Source organism: Chelon labrosus (assembly GCF_963514085.1).
Source record: "Chelon labrosus genome assembly, chromosome: 8".
Lineage (NCBI taxonomy): Eukaryota > Metazoa > Chordata > Actinopteri > Mugiliformes > Mugilidae > Chelon > Chelon labrosus.
In genome coordinates this window covers 24,863,576-24,879,065 of record NC_140358.1, presented here as the reverse complement: position 1 = coordinate 24,879,065, position 15,490 = coordinate 24,863,576, and the positions used below count along the sequence as shown (strand labels likewise).

Genomic DNA, 15,490 nt, shown 5'->3' with positions numbered 1-15,490 from the left:
GTGGCTGTTTTCTCAGTGACTTGACCCAGTTTTGTTCAGTTCTTGTTCACGTGACTTGCTAAAGACTAAAGAGTATATTTTATCAGAGACACTAATGTACCTGTAAAACCCTACGTTTACATCACAAAGACTCTACAAGATTATCAGTTTAATTTGACAGACTGTGGTTACATGTGCCTAATGCCAGAATCTGATGATTTAGTGATTCTGCGTCTCGTCTTCCACAACAAAAAATGAACATTTCATTTTCATTTTTTGTGTCTGGATTCACTGCTGCGGAGCGGACGACCTGGGAACAACACTTGCAGCAGCGGTGGTTAGCACTGATGCCTCACAGCAAGAAGGTTCTCGGTTCTAATCCAGGCCGACTGGGGCCTTTCTGTTTTGAGTTTGCATGTTCTCCTGGTTCTTTCATGGTACTCCAGCTTCCTCCCACCGTCCAAAGACATGCTCGTTAGGTTCATTGGTGAGTCTAAGTGTGAGTGTGAATGGTTGTCTGTCTCTGTCCGGGGTGTACCCCCCATCTCGCCCCTTTTACAGCTGGGATAGGCTCTAGCCCCCCCATGTCCCTTCACAGGATAAGCGGTTGCAGAAGATGAATGAATGAATGAATGAAAATAAACATTGGTTCATTTATGGTGCATCACTGCCCCCTACTGGACAAACGAAATAGATATCTATATATACACCAATCAGGCATAACATTATGACCACCTTCCTAATATTGTGTAGGTCTCCTTTATGCCTCCAAAACTCTCATCTGAGAATGGACACGGGTCTTCTGAGGGTGTCCTGTGGTGTCTGGCAACAGAAAGTAGTTAGTAGGAGCCTTTGAGGGGAGGGGCCTCTGTGGATCATCCCACAGATACTTGATCAGTTTGGGATCCAGTGCACACCTTGTGCTGTTCTTTGTGTTTTTTTGAGTTGTTCATAAACTGTTTTTGTGGCTGCATCCTGCCATCAAGGAGTGTCATTGCTACGGGGTGGGGGGGGGGGGGTGCCAGAATAATCACAAACAAGGATTTGTTCAAGATGTTGTTTTTATTTCAAAGTTTTCACCAAGAAAGACATAGCAATAAGAAATATAATTACAATTTTTTATTTTTTAAAAAAACAAAAACACAAAGTAAAAAATCAGAATGATGCATCCAAATTAAAACTTTGCTGCTTCAAAAGTGTACACCCTGGGATTTTTTTTAAATTTTATTTTACTTTAAACTAAATTGCTATTAAAAAGAAATACCACCCGCTTCTCAACCTGCTCCAACTTATAGTAGTATAGTTCTTTACCATAGTCAGTGTGTATTACCTACAGTAGATGGTGGTAGGCACACAGCCACCGATTTCTGACTCTTAAAACAAGGACCATGTTGGATATATTTAGAATATTATTACTACATGTAAACCAGCAATTCCCATATTCTGCAAGATAACATGACTGTTTTTTTGGGGGTTTTTTTGTCAATGGATAAAACAGATGTAGATATTCCTGTCGGTAGTCTCTAACATGCACAGGATGCCACTTCACACTTGCACTCGGTTGACATCAACAAACCTGGACGCCTGGAGAACAGCAGGTTTGCGTCTGAACAGTGAAACCAAAACCTTTTAAACGAACTTCATTGAAGATGCAGCTGTAAATTAAGCCATTTCCTGAGCAGATTATCCATTTGTAAAAGGCCATGTAGATTAAGAACTAGCATACATCCAAAAAAAAAAAAAACACTAAACAAGATAGTTGAACTAATGACAACCGGCTGAACCAGAGACAGCTGAGTCTCTCTCTGGGTAACATGTGAGAGATGAGTATACAGGGAGGGGGACGGCGTCTAATGAGGAGCTATGCCATGTGAGCCTCCGCTGTCGTTTCCGTCTTCTGTAGTTTAACCGGAGTACCCGCCGAGTTGTCTTCCTCCTGAGGAACAGAGCAATTAAGTTCAGCAAAAAGTAACCACAGACTTACGACATATGCATTTTGTCATTTCCCATGTTTATGGATTTATTTATGGAGTTCGTGCACTGATTTCAGGGTGGGGTCAAAGCGGGTCACATTTAATTATCACGGCTCCAGCTTTAATAACGGGATGATTTGCTCTAATCTGCAAACCGATTCTTGAAAAATGAACAAACCCCAGGTGGACGGTGCAGATCCATTTGCCTAAAACAAACGTGAGCAAACACTTAAACTCACCTCCAGTGAATGCCTTTGCGTGGGGTGAGAGGCCGGGGCCTCGTGGGGGTCGCTCAAGGTTGGAAAGTCCAGCTCGATGTCCATTACGTCGTCAAGATCTAGCTCCTCGCTGAAGGAGAAACACACATTAGCACGGCCATAGCTTGATTCAGGTTACGTATATACACACTTTGCATTAAGAAAAGTACCAAATACAGTATGTTCTTACATGTTATTGAGGGTCTTGTCTTGGCTGTTCTCTGTTGGGGGGTCCCATGCGTGCAGTTTGACCTTCCACAGTTTGATCTGCTGGTCCCAGGAGCGACGGCTGTACTTCCTGAACTTATTGGGAGTCTTCGGGTGAACGCCCGGCTGACGCAGGTGTCTGGAAACGACCAGAGGGTGGGGGGGGGGGGGGGGGGGGGGGGGGGGGTTTAGCATTTTACTGAACTCAAAAACCACTTCTTTCTTAAGAGAGTTGGCGTTGACCTACTTTGGAACTTCCTTGACGTATCGGTCGTAGGCTAGCGTGTTCTTCCCGTAGTTGATCTGCTTTTGGCGCCGGAGCAACACCGCTTCGTCGGTCTCCACGTTCTCTCCCTCTCTAGAGTCACAGCTGCGGGAGACAAAACGGGTTTACTCCCCCATTTGGAGATACAGACTCGAACAAAAAGCTGAGACCCTTTGAGAAGAGAACCTCCAAATAACACCACAGGAATCTTAGTTGGTGTCGGAAAAAATTACCTACAAGAAGTAGCAGTTTTTAGCACTGAACTCTGTTTTACGGATGTTTTTTCCAAGTATAAAGTATTTAGAAGCCAATTACCGAGGTTTAATAGTCACAAGGGGACAATAGGACGGAATAAGACTTACCTCTCAGAAGAGCCAGATGAGGTCTTTCTCTCCCTGTGGGTCACCTCTCCACCCAGTATCCTCCTCCTGTAACTGAACAGAGCGCACACAGTCAGACTGGCGGTGGAAACACTTGGACCACAAATGAAAAGCCGCAGGATAAGTACCGTTGCATGTCTCTGTGCACGTCCCTCCTCATCTCGTCATCCTCCACCTGGCTGCCCCAGTCAGCCCGTCGACCACAGCGGGACACCGGCCCTGTGCTTTCTGGAGTGGTGAAACTAGGGAGAGAAAAAAAAAAACACCACGGTGAGCATGAGAATTTGATTTGATGTTAACAGAAATCCACCTCCTTCTGTGGCAATATGCCCTTACTTGGCATGTCTGCTGTCGGGGTGTCTGTCGCTACGATCCGAGTGCCGGTCGTTCTCCACGTCGTCGCCATCTACCGCACCTTTGGCCCGCAGGATTCCATCAATCCCTCTCTTCCTGGAGTGGTTCCACCTGGACGGGCCGCTGCTCCTTTGTAGAAAGACACAAAAAAGACAGGGATTTAAACTAAACTGTGCCAATAAATGCTTTAATATGCTACCATGATATACACCGCTCAGTCGTAACATTATGACCACCTTCCTAATATTGCGTAGGTCTCCCTTGTTGCCTCTAAAACAGTTGTGACTCATCAGAAAATGGACATGGGCCTTTTGAGGGTGTCCTGTGGTGTCTGGCAATATGATGTTATTAGTGGGGGGGCCTTTGAGGGGAGGGGGCTCTGTGGATCATCCCACAGATGCTTGATCAGTTGGGGATCTAGTGAATTTGGAGGCCAGGTCAACACCTTCTGCATCCTGCTGGGGGTGTCTGCTGCCATCAAGGAGTGTCACTGCTATGGGGTGGGGGTGCCTGGTCTGGGTCTAGGTGGGTGCTACATGTCTAAGTAACATCCACATGAATGAATGCCAGGTGCAAAAGTTTCCCAGCAGAACACTGAACTGTCCCAAGATGGTTTAAATGTTATTTACTTCTCCGGCCAGTGGTTTTAATGTTGTGGCTGATCTGTGTATGTCTCTAACTCCTATCTTTCTTTATCTTTTTCTTTTTACATGCCACTATTGCCTCAGTACTTGCTCTGAGTGTTTTCAGCTCTGTGATACAGTCTATTTCCAAATTAATGGTACAGGTGATCTTTATCTGCTGCTCCTTCTTCTTCTTTGATGGTCCCGTCAGTTTCGTTTACACAAAAGGAAACTTAGTCAACGTCGTCCCGTCATCTACCTCCTTCTACAGATTGCTCGGACAGCCTGTTCAGATATCTGTTCCCCTTTCTTTTAAAGACCACCACAGTGGTTTGAGATGAGGGACGTCCTGCCTGGACTGACTGTTCCTGCTAAGTTTGCAACCCGGCTAACCACGACGAGCTAAACTCCCGCCACGACCCACTGGAGATTCCGGTTCATTTCACAACCGGTAAACGTCAGCCAGGGGGGTTTAAGGTATAATCTCGTCCTTTCTGCTGACGCCACCGACGACTAGTGTTAAGCTAATGTCACGAACAATGGTCGCAGACTAGCAGGCTAGCAGCTAGCTAGCTAGTTTAAACCCACTCCAAGGGGTTTTTAAAGAGGGGCTAAAGCTAGTCAGTGTAATCTAAATTAAAGATAAAGTAAAAGTTAAATTATCAAATCATTAATAACCTGCACCAAATAAACACGAGGTGATCTAACAAAGTGTCTTCCATTGTGTTGGACCAGAAACACAACGTTAGTTCCTGATACGAGATCGAGGTTAGAAGAATTCAGCACTAACCTTTTTTCACGTTCGCTGCTGTGAGCGTCGCGTCTCCCTCCGATACAGTCGGACATTTTATCTTTAACTAGTTGAAGTAGAAGTAGAAGAAAAGGGGGGAAAGGTGCTCAGTCCTCAGCGGAGTCTCTGTTACTGCAGATCTATTGACACCCGCCACCCGCCAACTCCGAAAGACGCGCGACCCTAAACAATTCAATTAGTCACGTGACCGGAAGTCGTAGTTGGTGACATCACGTAAAACGTAAACACGCTCCCCAGCTCTTCTTCCGGATTACGATTATTCGTCCTGTCCCCTACTTCATCTCAACCGAAACCAGAGTAACATGCAACTTTAAGTGTGGTGTAGTTCTTCTGAGGTTACACATATATTCTAGTCTTCTTCTTCTTCTTCTGCTGCTGCTGCTTCTGCTGCTTCTTCTTCTTCTGTTTTTTTTGTCGCAGTTTTGACGCTCCTGAGCGCATTACTGCCATCCACAGGATACACCTGCGCAATAATTTCATGTGATGTGCAATAACAGTGACTTATTATTATGTGTGAATGGGACTGTTATGTCATGTTAGTATTTTATAATTTTGTACATATTTTTCTTTTTTTTTTTACTCTAGTTTTTTACATTTCCTTTACTTTTTTATTTATTTTATTCCAGGTTACCTTAATTTCGTTCTACTTGTACAATGACAACAAAGACAAATTCTTACTGGAACAAAGAAACATATGCACATAAGTCCTGTGCTGGCCCAACTCCACTGGTTACCTGTCAAATACAGAATTCATTTTAAAGTTTTACTTTTTGTTTTCAAAGCCCTAAATGGAATGGCACCACAGTATATCTGTGACCTTTTAAGTCCCTACTGTCCTTCTAGGCCACTGAGGTCTTCCTCACAACATCTTCTCTCAGTCCCAAACGCAATTCTCAATTCTCTAGTAGTAGTAGTTTCAGTAACCATATGTTCTTTTATCTACAATCATAATCTGTTTATTATTATTATTTTGTATTTTCATTTATTTTATGTTTTATTTATTGTATTTTTTGTCATTTATATTTTTGTTTTTATTACTGTATATATTATATTTCTGTGAGCACCTTGGGTCAATTACATTGTGTTTAAGTGCGCTATATAAATAAACGTGACTTGACTTGACTTGACTATTCTATTCTATTCTATTCTATTCTATAGGGCTATTTACAAAACATTACAGTCCCATTAAGTTATGTGAACGTTTTTTTCTTCTTTTCAACTCCAATAGTCATGACAAGATTTTGATAGTGGACACAATTTAATGAGTTTTCTAAACTCAAAGTAATCCATTGTCTATTTAAATTTAATGTCTCTTAGATTAGACGTAGATACACTTTATTGATCAACAAGGAAAATTGCTTGGTCACAGTAGCTTGGTTGCACAAACAAAAAAAAAAAAAAATCTCTTGAGAACCAGAAGTAAAAAGAACGATAAAATAAAAGTAAAATCTAGTAAAATAAAAAAGCAAAAATGTACAGAATTAGCATTTGACTTCAATGTTCATTTAACTCATGTCTTTAAGTTTTGAGTTGGAAAAAGTGACGGGGGAGGAGGAGGAGGAAGGGTGATGTGATACTGCCGCCATTTTCACGTTTTTAATTAGATAGAACTATTACTGTGAAATAGTGATACCTGTGAAACAAAAGAGGTTTAAACCACGGTGTTACAATGCCAGCAAAAATATTGGCGCCATTAAGCGTGACGGATGGGTGTATTTTGGAAGCCGTTTCCCTACCAGGAATGTATTCCAAAGCGGCTGACAAGATGTGAGACGAATCTGTTTGAAGTTTGCATAAACTTTAAAACTTGCCATTAGTCGTCGAGATGAAGCAGAAACACTGGTGCTCTCAATTTAAAGCAGCAATTTATATGTATTTAGTTAAATTGATCTTAACTTGGAAAATGAGTTCATTTGAAGAGATAAATGATAAATGAGTTTTCTTCAATGGATAATGTGACCTAGTAAGTCTCATAGTAAATGATCGTTAGTTATAACTTAGTGTTTTCATTTGAAACAGAGGTTTTCTTTTTTTTTTTAAGGCAGCAGTTTTTACTGACTTGAAATGTTTTACAGTGCAGACTGTAGAAAAACAAAGCACTGAGAAGAGCTTTCTAGAGAACTGCCAAGCTTCCAGGCCTGCACTGTATTGATTTCATTGTCCTTAATGCAATTGCACAGTGCACACATGATCTAAGAGAATACAATTAAGAAATGAAATCGCCTTATGAATCAGCAAAGGGGGGAGGAAATATGGCGGAAAGGCCGAGACTAAAATCAATGGAGTGATCTGTGGAGAGAACCAACGATGACTGTACGTCTGGAGAATAACTTCCCATCCAGTCTGACAGCGCTCGAACAGATTTGTAATAAAAATCTACACGCAATCCAATGTGCAAAATGAGAAGTGGTGTGAATGCTGTCTTGAGCAACGGTGGTGCATGTGGGAAAACTGAAATCTCAGACTCAGGGACACTGATTAGGTGAATACTGAACGAATGAAAGGCTTGCCTACTGAGTACCTGGTAAATGAATGCCCTCAAATATACTGTCACTCAACCAATTGCAGGTTAGACAGTCTAAGTCTAATTATACAGTTTCATCCTAGTATTATCCTCTTCGTTAAATTGTGTGTCTCTACTTTGGGGGAAATGTGGACACAGAACACATGAATAAAAGCAGAAAATGTGTTTTAATCACAAATGAAACCAAAAAGCAAAATTATAAGATAACATGATCACTTTAACTGGCTTCAGCTGAATAAAACGAATGAGCCGGACATGCATTAGTTGCATTAGTTGCATATCTTCCAGGGTCAAGTGGGTTGTCATGTGTGGCCATGCCCCCGCTGACGCCTCGTGGGTGACAGGAAAAGGCAGTCAGAGCCGGGGTGTGATCATCCAGCAGCCTCCTGCAGCATGGACAGCGATGATGAAAATGTGGAGGAGGTTGTTGAAGGTACATAACCTCCGTCTTCTGTCGGTATTTCCGCGTAAAGGACATTTCTCTAACGTTTTGAGACCGTGATGTCACTTCTCCACTTAAAAAAATCTCCACGGGTCGGTTTGTTTGGGAGAGAGGGCCTCGCTCGGTCGACTCTCGGCGCCGGGGACTTTATTTCAGGAGAGAGTCCGCTTGACAGGCGACCGGCGGCGGGGTGGGGGATGCCAGTGAGCGGGTGGTAGCCACGGTGGCTGCGGGCATCGAGCAAAGAGAAGACTGACGTTTAATGTTCCAGTTGTGTTTGCTGCCCACTGTGATATGTTGTGATAATTAGCAGCACTGTTGCAGGCGTGGTGTGGTTTGCTCATACTTCGTGTCTCCTCGTTCACCGACACTAGTGGACAGGCTGCGATTTATTAAAATGCAAAGCGGCGCTATTTATGTTGGAAAAGCGGAGTTAATCATAAAATGTTTTACGCATTTTATGTTTCTTTCTTTTTTGTTTTTTTAATGCATGTGTAGTCGATCATCAGCTCACATCCCAGGTTCCCTGAACTAACCATTGTTTGATTTTAACGGGAGCAACGGCTGCTCTGAAGCTCCGTTATAAAAAAAATAAATATATATATAAATAATATTTATGACCTGAGAATATCTGAAACACTCTCTAAGACTCTTTTACTCAAGTGGATGAATAAACCGTCCGTACTTTGAGTCATAAAAAATGTTTTTTTGTAATCCTATATTTGAAGTTAGGACCGTTAGGACCGTTAGGACCCGGCGTGCCGCCATCTTTGTTTTGATTTAGGAAAAAAACAAACAACCAGAATTCAACTTTGGGAATAAATTTAAATCATTTTTTTTGTTTGTTTTGTCACTAAAATGATGGATTATTACTCCTTGAGGAGTCTAGACACGGACTTATCTTTAGAGCAGCAATAAACTTTTATCAAAGTACACCGATAAGGCATAACATTATGACCACCTATTGTGTAGATCTTCCCTTGTGCCTCCAGAACAGTGGACATGGACCTTCTGAGGGTGTCCTGTGGTGTCTGGCAACAGAATGATGTTAGTGGGGGCATTTGGGTCCTATGGGCACCTCACAGATACTTGATCAGTTTGGGATCTAGTGAATTTGGAGGCCAGGTCAACACCTTGTGCTGTTCTTTATGTTTTTTTAGTTGTTCCTAAACTGTTTTTGTCGTTGCATCCTGTTGGGGATAGCTGCTGCCGTCAAGGAGTGTCATTGCTATGGGGTTGGGGGTGCCTGGTCTGGTCTAGATGGGTGCTACATGGCTAAGTAACATCCACACCAATGAATGAATGCCAGGTCCAAAAGTTTACCAGCAGAACATTGAATTGTCCCAAGATGGTCAATGTTATTTACTTCTCCTGTCAGTGGTCATAATGTTTAGCCATGTGTTGTATTGTAGAATAGAGCACTTTAAACTATAATAATTAGTTTAGAAAAACAGTGTAATATAATCAAATAAATCCTGTTCAGGTCCATTGGATGACGATGGTCAACCCCATGGTTTCTGCACGGTGACCTACTCATCCAGTGATCGTTTTGAAGGACACTTTACCCATGGAGAGAAGAATGGCAAGGGGAAGTTCTTCTTCTTTGATGGAAGGTACGACAAATTATTTACCTGTTTGGAGGGAAGTGATTTCAGCTTTTCATGCCGAAATACTGTAATTGACAGCTCTTGAATGTTAAACCTGTCATCTGTCATTTATCATCATTGTACTTAGTGTGTTCTCATGAAAACCACAAATTCCTTTTTCAAGCCAATAAAGAATAATTCTACACAAATGCACCTTTAATCTGGCTTTACTCGCCTTGAAACGGTTGAGCTCAAGTTTAATTTCCCTCATCCCCACAGTACCTTGGAAGGTTTTTATGTAGACGACGCTCTGCAGGGCCAGGGGGTATACACATATGAAGATGGGGGTGTCCTCAATGGGACGTACGTGGATGGCGAGCTCAACGGGCCCGCCCAGGAGTTCGACGGCGAGGGCCGCCTGGTGTTCAAGGGGCAGTACAAAGATAACAACCGCTGTGGTGAATGCTGGGTCTACTACCCCGTGAGTCAGCTCAGTGCGTGCTGCTACGTGCTTCTACACCATAAACGACAGTGGCACAATCCATTCTGATACATTAAAATACTGCAAATGAACAGTTTTTGTTAACTCTGTGTATTGTGCTTGTTGGCGTGTACTGTGGTGCATATAGGACGGCGGCTGTGTGTTTGGACAGGTGAATGAGGACGGGGAGATGACCGGCGACTCCGTGGCGTACATCTACCCAGACGGTCGCACGGCTCTTTATGGGACTTTTGTGGACGGCGAGCTAATCGAGGCTCGCATGGCTACCCTGATCTCCAACCAGACCGGAAGACCCCGCTTTGAAATGACACCCAACAGTGAGTAGCAACGTCTCATTTATGATGGGAACGTCCATTAAAAGGGGAATTACCGTTTTTTACAACCTGGACCTTATTTCTGGCATAAAATACGATAGTTCACTCACCCATATAACTTTGGTGTCATTTGGAGTCGTTCGGAAGATATTTAGATCTGCGTATAGCCATATAGTGGGAGTGACTGGGGCACCGAAATGCAGCCTCTAAATAACGCATTATTTGCCGCGGAAACTCGAAACTTGAGATGACATCATCCAGATCAGAGGTTAGTAGATGAATCTACAGACCTCAGATGATGCTAACAGGTAACTCCGGACTCAACGGGGAATAGCACTAGCGTATCATAACAAAATATTGGTGAAATGAACGAGTTTCGCGGCAGATAATGCGTTATTTAGAGGCTGCGTTTCGGTGCCCCAGTCACTCCCACTATATAGGTATACCCGAATCTAAATATCATCTGGACGACTCCAAATGACACCAAACTTATATGGGTGAGTAAACGATCGTATTTTATGCCAGAAATAAGGTCCAGGTTGTAAAAAAACGGTAATTCCCCTTTAAATTGCCTATTTTTCTTTTTACTACTGGTTTTAAAGAGTGTTTTTTATGTGAAACTGAGCTACTGTGACCAAACAATTTCCCTTGTGGATAAATAAAGTCCAAGTCTTCAAGAGCTTCAAAAGTTTGTGGATCTATTTAGGATCGTCTGAAATCGGTCGCGTTTGTTTTTCAAGATGAAAATTGGATCAACAAGGAAACGACTAAAATGTTCTGCCGTGACTTGACGTGAGTTCACATCCTGGAAGCTGCTTAGATCAAAATCAAGATACTTCATCATGTTAATGCCGTCATCCAGTAAATCAGATAAGCGGTCCTAAGCTAGATGTGTCACACTTGTGATTTCTCTTTGCTTGTCCCCTGAAGTCTCAGTTTAGGAAGAGGATAATATTGAACTGTGACAGGGTAGCATCACAAAGCCACCCAAAGTTTAGGTATTCAAGAAGTAATATTCGATATTTGGTGAAAATGCTTTTTGCAATCAATAATTTAAGGATATTTTCACATATTTCCATCCCCCTGGTGGGAATACATCAGGAATTCCAATTGTGAAAACAGACAATTGTGTTTTGTTGCACCATACACCTTTGCATTGTGGTGTAAATCTTGTAGGAAGCTGGACGCATCACGCCATGTATTCTTTGTGATTGTCCACTGAAGTCTGAGTTCATATCGTCCTACCTGTACTTTATGGAGAAAGACAAGTGGACAATAACATGCCATTATCTCTTTTCAAGGTCCCGTGTATTCGTACGACAAGTCCACGTCCACCTGTATCGCCACCCACACTCTGATGCACGACCCCTACGAGAGCCAAAGGTAGGTCAGCTCTACAGATGGCGCCCTTCTTCCCGAACCCAGGGTCAGATTTTGAAGCAGCACTTCATACAGTCCTGCTGTTGTCTTCCTGTGTCAGGGTGTTTGTGGCAGACTCTGTGATCCAGGGAGCAGGACAAGGCCTGTTTGCCAAGACGGACGCTGACGCTGACACAGTGATGGCTTTTTATAACGGAGTGCGCATCACACACTCAGAGGTAGGACTGGAGGCCGGCAGTTTCCAGAAGACGGCATTTTGGTGAGATCTTCTGGCTTTTACACGGTGGAAATTTGTGTGTAAATGAAAAGTCATAATTTTCGCCCTCATACTAGGTTGTTGCTGTTCTCACTTCCAAGGAAATACTTTGGAATAATGTGAAGTTTCTGGCTTCCATCTCAGACCTCGGACGTTTTAGGCGGACCGCTGTCTGGGACAGGACCCTTAGGCCTCACCACTTCCTCGACATCTCTAGCAGCCTTGTGCTACAAAAAATTACTGAGCCTCCTCAGAAAGGAAGTTCATTTGTTGAGTCGAAGGCAACGTCAATTGGTGTAGAGCACAAGTCACTAACAGGCGTACCGCGGTCCAGGTCCAGACCCATAGGCCGTCCCATACGGACCCAGACCTACAGCCAAAACAGAAGGTTATGATTTAAAACCTGACGGGGCGTTTCTACTTTAACTGGTGCAGCTTTTGGTAGGAGTTTAGTGGACACCCCACAGACCCATTGCGTGAGATTTAAGGCATCCAACGTGGTAACGCTCAACAATCAAGTCCGTGAATTCCAGGCGGCAAGTATTGCGACTCTACAGAGAGATGAGAGAGTCAGAGGCAAGTTTCACATGAAAAGATGGTAGAAAGAGAAAGAAAGATGCCGACACATCGATTACATGCATATTGATACAACTACAAGGCTACTTACATAAATATATATGACACTAATCTTTAGACCTTTGCTTCAAGATGTTTCTCTAACTGGACCTCCTTGAAATGTAGTTGAGTACCCCTAGTCTACTGGTTCCCAGCCTCCACTGTATATTCTAACACGAGGTTTCTTCCGCTCAGTAATGGTGTGAACGTCCTAGTATTTCCGCTAACATGTCCACATGGACTCCTCAGGTGGACAGCCGAGACTGGGCACTGAACGGGAACACAATCTCTCTGGATGAAGACACGGTGATTGACGTCCCTCGGCCGTTTGACCAGACGGAGCGGTACTGCGCCTCTCTGGGTCACAAGGCGAACCACTGCTTCACCCCCAACTGCAAATACGACCCGTGAGTACAAAGCTGCATCAGAAATTAACCAGAAATGGAAACTGCGCAGGTAAAATGTTGGACTCGGGTCTGCATGAGACTTAAGTTTGGCACATGTAATGATCCAAAAACAGTATTTTACTCTTAGCTGCTCAAGGTGAAGCTGTGTTGAATTTCGCTCAGTATTTTACTTTTTTTGTAGTAGTAGTAGTACTTATTTTAGGTAAATAAATAACAATAGAGAATAAATAATAATAAATACATTTTTGGACAACATAATTATAGTAGTAGATAAAGCAGTACTCATGTATATACAAAACTAAAATAGATAAGGTGGGATTCTTGTATTTATTATAATAATCAATTATATTTTTTAAGAATAATAATAATAATATAAATGTTATATTTTAACTAGTATCATTTTTTTCCATAATTAATTCATTACCAATAATATTAGTGTTATTATTCACCATCATCAATAATAAAACCCATAACAATATTAATAATATATTTTTTTACTAAATAAAACATCAATCTAAAGAGAGACAAAAAATGTAATAAAAATTGTATTTAATACATTTCATTGTGTTTAAATAGAGAAAATAAATAAGTAAGTAAATAAAAATAATAATATTTTAAATTGATATTGGGGGGTAAGAGTTCTACCCTGAATGTTTTACCTGTTGTCATATATCAACATATTGATATGTTGCTTAGTCTTAGTTGACATTTTTATCATTTGTTTTATTCCCTACTTGTTTTTTACGTAAATTACTTTAATATTATTATTATTGCTTGTCGTCGTTTTTGTTCTCGCGCAGGTATGTCCATCCACGTTTTGGGCCGATCAAGTGCATCCGAACCTTGAGGGCTGTGCAGAAAGACGAGGAGCTCACGGTAGCCTACGGTTACGATCACGAGCCCACGGGAAAGAACGGCCCGGAGGCTCCTGACTGGTACAAGCAGGAGCTAGAGGTGTTCCAGCGGAGACAGGTGGGCCCCACCGGCCACTGAGAACACAGACGAATACCTCTGGACAAAAGAACCCCCCCCCCCCACCACCACCACCACCTCCACCATACCTGTGCTACCCCCTTACAAGTCTTCTGGAGCTTTGCACTTGTACTTGAATTTCCCTGCAGTTTCAAACCCCCCCTCATACATATTTGAGAAGTTTTCGTTACGTGGTATTCGGGCGGAGTGCTGCTTGAGAAATACATGATGAACGGAGGCCTTGCTTGGGCAAAAGCAACACAAGAACTATGCAAGAAACCAAAAGGTGTTAGGAGACTTGTCTCTGGCTGGAGGTGCTGCTCTGCTTCATGCACTGTCCTCTCCATCACTTACAGTGTTACTCAAATGGGAGTCAAGAGTTACACATCTATGGTTGGTGCTTATAAATTTAGGATATGATAAAAACAAAAAAAACTGTTAGTTTTCATTATCTTGACTTAGCTGTAGTAGCAGTTTAACTTACAGGACTTCGTTCATTGTTTGTACCGCACACTACTTAACGTATCGGCTTAACTCACTCTCATACGCTACACTGACCATTTTATTTATAATATCTGAAACTGATTTGAGTACTGTACCGTTTCCCTGAAGTTTATAAAGATGATTTGTAACTTGAGGACTCCAGGAGAAAAAATAAAATAACGGAAGGTCCGCCACTCCAGAAGAGACCTGTGAGCTTTGTTCCACTTTTCTAACCTAATTATCTGTGTTCTTATGCTCTCAAAAATAAAAGTCCAAGAGAAGGAAAATGAATCCACGCGCCTCATTTATCTTATGATGGATGTAGGAACAGGTTTAAACATATTCTGTCTCTGTCCCTACATTTGGGCAGCAGGGAAGCACACAATTATTAATGCAGAAATACACCTCAGCTAAAGGATTTATATGAAAACAGGAGGTCCTCTCTTCCAGATCCTTAATATTCAGGTTTTAGGAATGACAGGAGGCAGCATATCAAGTGCATGGGTGCAGAATGAGTGACTTCCAATGGAGCGATACTCTCCTGTGAGCAATTAGGGATGCCAACGGGACTATCGCGGGTTTAAGCACACTTAGGCCAATGTGGTAAAGTCTGACTGCCAAAATAAAGGCAAAGCTATAATTTAGGACAGGTTTGTATGTGCGAATCAAGTCTTGTAATAATGTTGAGAGTTATATTTGATGAGATCCTGCATTTGAAGATTAAGAATGAACTCAAAAGCGTCAGAATTTTACGCAGGACTGTTGTAGACATCTGGATAAAGGCAAACAATTATATATTCAGTGCAAAAAGTATATGATATAGTAAAAGTATAAAGAAATAGACAAATTCAGTGTCTTTTATTTACAGTTGATGCTTTTTCTGTCCAAATTGGCCATCCCCAACAAATTAAGGGACCGTAAGGGATGCAGAAAATAAATAAATACAAAAATAATATGCAACATATGACATTAACACTTAATAATTAACAGTTATTTAATGAACAATATTTTGAAAAGTACTTATCAATCATAAGAAACGTGTGATCTATATCAGCTGTTATTTTAGAATATTTTAAAGGAAAAATGCAAATTTAAAACATTATTTATTTATTTATTGATGTGTTTTATTTATTGATATCTTCTCTATACGTACCTAAAGT

At 41.9% G+C, this 15,490-nt stretch overlaps 2 protein-coding genes across 3 annotated transcripts; one reads left to right on the top strand and one right to left on the bottom strand.

Annotated features, from left to right (window-relative positions):
- Window positions 1-1,028: 1,028 nt before the first annotated feature.
- On the bottom strand, window positions 1,029-5,249 carry slbp (stem-loop histone mRNA binding protein). 2 transcript variants are annotated; one of them, XM_084550536.1, is made up of 8 exons: window positions 4,829-5,249; window positions 3,398-3,544; window positions 3,190-3,303; window positions 3,044-3,109; window positions 2,664-2,786; window positions 2,400-2,555; window positions 2,192-2,300; window positions 1,029-1,915 (listed from the first exon to the last, which is right to left on the bottom strand). In XM_084550536.1, the coding sequence occupies exons 1-8, from the start codon at window positions 4,882-4,884 to the stop codon at window positions 1,841-1,843; spliced, it is 846 nt and encodes a 281-aa protein (XP_084406662.1). In that variant the 5' UTR covers window positions 4,885-5,249; the 3' UTR covers window positions 1,029-1,840. The 2 variants fall into 2 exon arrangements, with proteins under 2 accessions (XP_084406662.1, XP_084406661.1); XM_084550535.1 differs by having other exon boundaries at window positions 3,044-3,115; window positions 4,829-5,238.
- A 2,473-nt stretch (window positions 5,250-7,722) lies between these two features.
- Window positions 7,723-14,590, top strand: setd7 (SET domain containing 7, histone lysine methyltransferase). Its single transcript, XM_084549459.1, has 8 exons — window positions 7,723-7,806; window positions 9,299-9,428; window positions 9,681-9,882; window positions 10,031-10,220; window positions 11,519-11,600; window positions 11,698-11,815; window positions 12,718-12,875; window positions 13,676-14,590. The coding sequence occupies exons 1-8, from the start codon at window positions 7,767-7,769 to the stop codon at window positions 13,866-13,868; spliced, it is 1,113 nt and encodes a 370-aa protein (XP_084405585.1). The 5' UTR covers window positions 7,723-7,766; the 3' UTR covers window positions 13,869-14,590.
- The last annotated feature ends 900 nt before the right edge of the window (window positions 14,591-15,490 follow it).

Excerpts from the sequence above, each read along its gene's own strand:
- slbp (XM_084550535.1), bottom strand. The coding sequence starts at position 4,884 with ATGTCCGACTGTATCGGAGGGAGACGCGACGCTCACAGCAGCGAACGT. Across the intron at positions 3,545-4,828 it reads AGCAGCGAACGTGAAAAAAG|GAGCAGCGGCCCGTCCAGGT; the intron begins GTTAGTGCTGAA and ends CTTTCTACAAAG. Across the intron at positions 3,304-3,397 it reads CCCGACAGCAGACATGCCAA|TTTCACCACTCCAGAAAGCA; the intron begins GTAAGGGCATAT and ends TTCTCTCCCTAG.
- setd7 (XM_084549459.1), top strand. The coding sequence starts at position 7,767 with ATGGACAGCGATGATGAAAATGTGGAGGAGGTTGTTGAAG. Across the intron at positions 9,883-10,030 it reads AATGCTGGGTCTACTACCCC|GACGGCGGCTGTGTGTTTGG; the intron begins GTGAGTCAGCTC and ends TGGTGCATATAG. Across the intron at positions 10,221-11,518 it reads CTTTGAAATGACACCCAACA|GTCCCGTGTATTCGTACGAC; the intron begins GTGAGTAGCAAC and ends TCTCTTTTCAAG.